We start from the raw sequence: 2229 nt of genomic DNA, 5'->3' as shown, positions 1-2229 counted from the left end.
TTGAACATTCTGGCTTGTGAGATCTCTTCACTGTTTCAAACATGACTACATGATGAAAGATTATTTCAATTAATACATTTCATCAGCGCCTCTTGATTTTAACACTAAAACTGTAAGGAAACAATGATCAGGTTGAAAAATTTGTCCCCTTGTTCTTCGCTTTCCTACATACAGAAGGTATTGACCAAATAGTTTTGTGACACGTCTTATAACATAACTACACATAACTACGTCTCTCTCTCTTTTATAGTAACACATGTCATAATTCATACAACCAATACAAGATTTGTCAAAAATATACAAAGTCAACAACTTGTAGCAGTTTCAACATTTTTATTGTCATTAAAGGGAACACAATTTCTGGTTGTATATATTAAAGCATAGTTATTTCTTGTGATTAAATGTTACACAAAATCTTTACTTTTTTGTCATTGTATGAGAAATACATATGTGGCTAGGTCTTTAATGAAGTTGAGCAATTATGTTTAAATTGTGAGTTTCTACCAGATTTAGTGAGTTAATTTTATGTGATGAAATGCTTTAATTCCCAAAACTCACCAATCTACTGTCTCTAAGGGAGATGGTTTATAATGACTGCACATTTCTCCAGTCAGATATGGCTCACATTTCAGCGTGTATTTAACCTCGACGTTTCCATAACCTCCTGTGCACGTGAAAGTGTGAGTGCCAGGGCTCAGGTACTTCTCACAGTGAACGAGAAGGTCGTCATGTTTCGGATCTTCATCCCAAACCTCAATCTTCAGAGCCAGGCTTGTGTCAACCTTCATGAGAAAATTTGAATGGAGGATCATTCAGATGCATATTTTCCCATTCATAGTCAAATCATTTAGGTGATATAGAAAATAAAAATGTTTTCCAGTCATCTCAAAAGTTGATAAATGCAGAGTAATGTTAGCCAAAACACAACAGCACAAGATATGAAATACATCAGCTAGGCTGTGTCTGTTTACACAATATATGGGTAAAATGGTTTCTGTTCAAATATTTTCAGATTTTTTTCTACTTTTATTTGTACTCGACCATAAACACCATGAAATGTGCATGGTCTATCAAGTAAAACCAAATACTTTTTCATGCAGGTGCTGACCCAGTATCCCAAAACATAAAGAGTCTGCAGCCTGGCTTGGATCTAGAAATGGAGTTGATTGTACATTCCCCAAGTTCAGAATATGCAGTTTGTCTGCATTACATATCATTTTATACTTTGATTTGTCTTATTTGATTTGATTTATTTATTTCAAACAGGTTTTTAAAAACAAAAAATAAGCAATCAGTAGGACAGAGAAAAGAATTGGGAAAAAAGTTTTTACTTTGACATTGAAGGTTCATTTTGTACATTTGTTGTTTAGAAAGCCAAGTTTTTATGCTGATGATTTATTTGAAAAAGCAATAAGAGAGGGTCAGCACTTCCTGTCTCAACAACAGGTTAAGCAGAGCAGTGAGTGTGGGAGCCGCATGTCCACAGACACCCAGGTTGGTTCTGAGAACCGAAACAAGAACGAGTCGGGCCTAAAGGGAGGTGCTCTTTTCTTGTCATTGTGGCTGCTGGTTCATGTGAGCAACAAGTTGAAGGACAAATTAGTTCATGATCAATAACTTAACATCATCTAGTTGAAATTGAAACTACAATGCATTTCTGATATTAAATTATATTTGATCCATTATGAAATTTTTGCTAACATAGTTTTGGTGGCACCAAAGAATAGATCAGCTTTCTTTCAAGACTGATGCATAAAAACCTAATTCTCCTCACTGCCGGTAATTTAATGTTGATTTTTTTGCAAAAATAGATGCTGGTATTAACTCTATAAGTTCTACTACATCAGCAGAGTTAATGGATCAGTTTGTCTGTTGTTGAGCTTTTTCAGCTAATCTGTAATAATGTTTACTGACCTTGCCCAAATTAAACTCAGCGTCCCACTTCGGTCTATTGGATTCGATCATTTTGGTCTTGCGTTGTATGGAACCATAGTACATCTTGGCATAGCTGTGAACAAAAGAGGAGCCATATAAAAGATGTGCTCAGCAGGTTCCATAAGGTCTTTGTTTTTTACCTTTGCATCAACCCACCTGTCAGTTTGTAAAATCTGATCTCCTTTGAGATCCCAGCCTCGAACAATGGTCACTGATAGAGTTCCCCTTGAGGTGTGCTGAGGGCAGCAGTTAGGAGTGTTGGCTTTACAGTGTGGTTCTTCGGGTGATTTCTTC

At 36.0% G+C, this 2229-nt stretch overlaps 1 protein-coding gene across 1 annotated transcript; it reads right to left on the bottom strand.

Annotated features, from left to right (window-relative positions):
* Positions 1–430: 430 nt before the first annotated feature.
* On the bottom strand, positions 431–2039 carry LOC106943537 (perforin-1-like). Its single transcript, XM_015026846.1, has 2 exons — positions 1915–2039; positions 431–782 (listed from the first exon to the last, which is right to left on the bottom strand). Exons 1-2 carry the CDS (start codon positions 1996–1998, stop codon positions 555–557), a joined length of 312 nt encoding a protein of 103 aa, XP_014882332.1. The 5' UTR covers positions 1999–2039; the 3' UTR covers positions 431–554.
* Between the last annotated feature and the right edge of the window lie 190 nt (positions 2040–2229).

This window comes from Poecilia latipinna, unplaced genomic scaffold (genome assembly GCF_001443285.1).
Source record: "Poecilia latipinna isolate Pla-1442-1.1 unplaced genomic scaffold, P_latipinna-1.0 Scaffold5434, whole genome shotgun sequence".
In the NCBI taxonomy this organism is placed as follows: Eukaryota; Metazoa; Chordata; class Actinopteri; order Cyprinodontiformes; family Poeciliidae; genus Poecilia; species Poecilia latipinna.
This window is presented reverse-complemented; position numbering and strand designations above follow the sequence as displayed.

Bases quoted from the DNA above. Each gene is read 5' to 3' on its own strand.
- LOC106943537 (XM_015026846.1), bottom strand. From the start codon at position 1,998: ATGTACTATGGTTCCATACAACGCAAGACCAAAATGATCGAATCCAAT. The intron at 783-1,914 runs GTCAGTAAACAT...TTTCTCATGAAG, and splicing joins CTGAGTTTAATTTGGGCAAG to GTTGACACAAGCCTGGCTCT.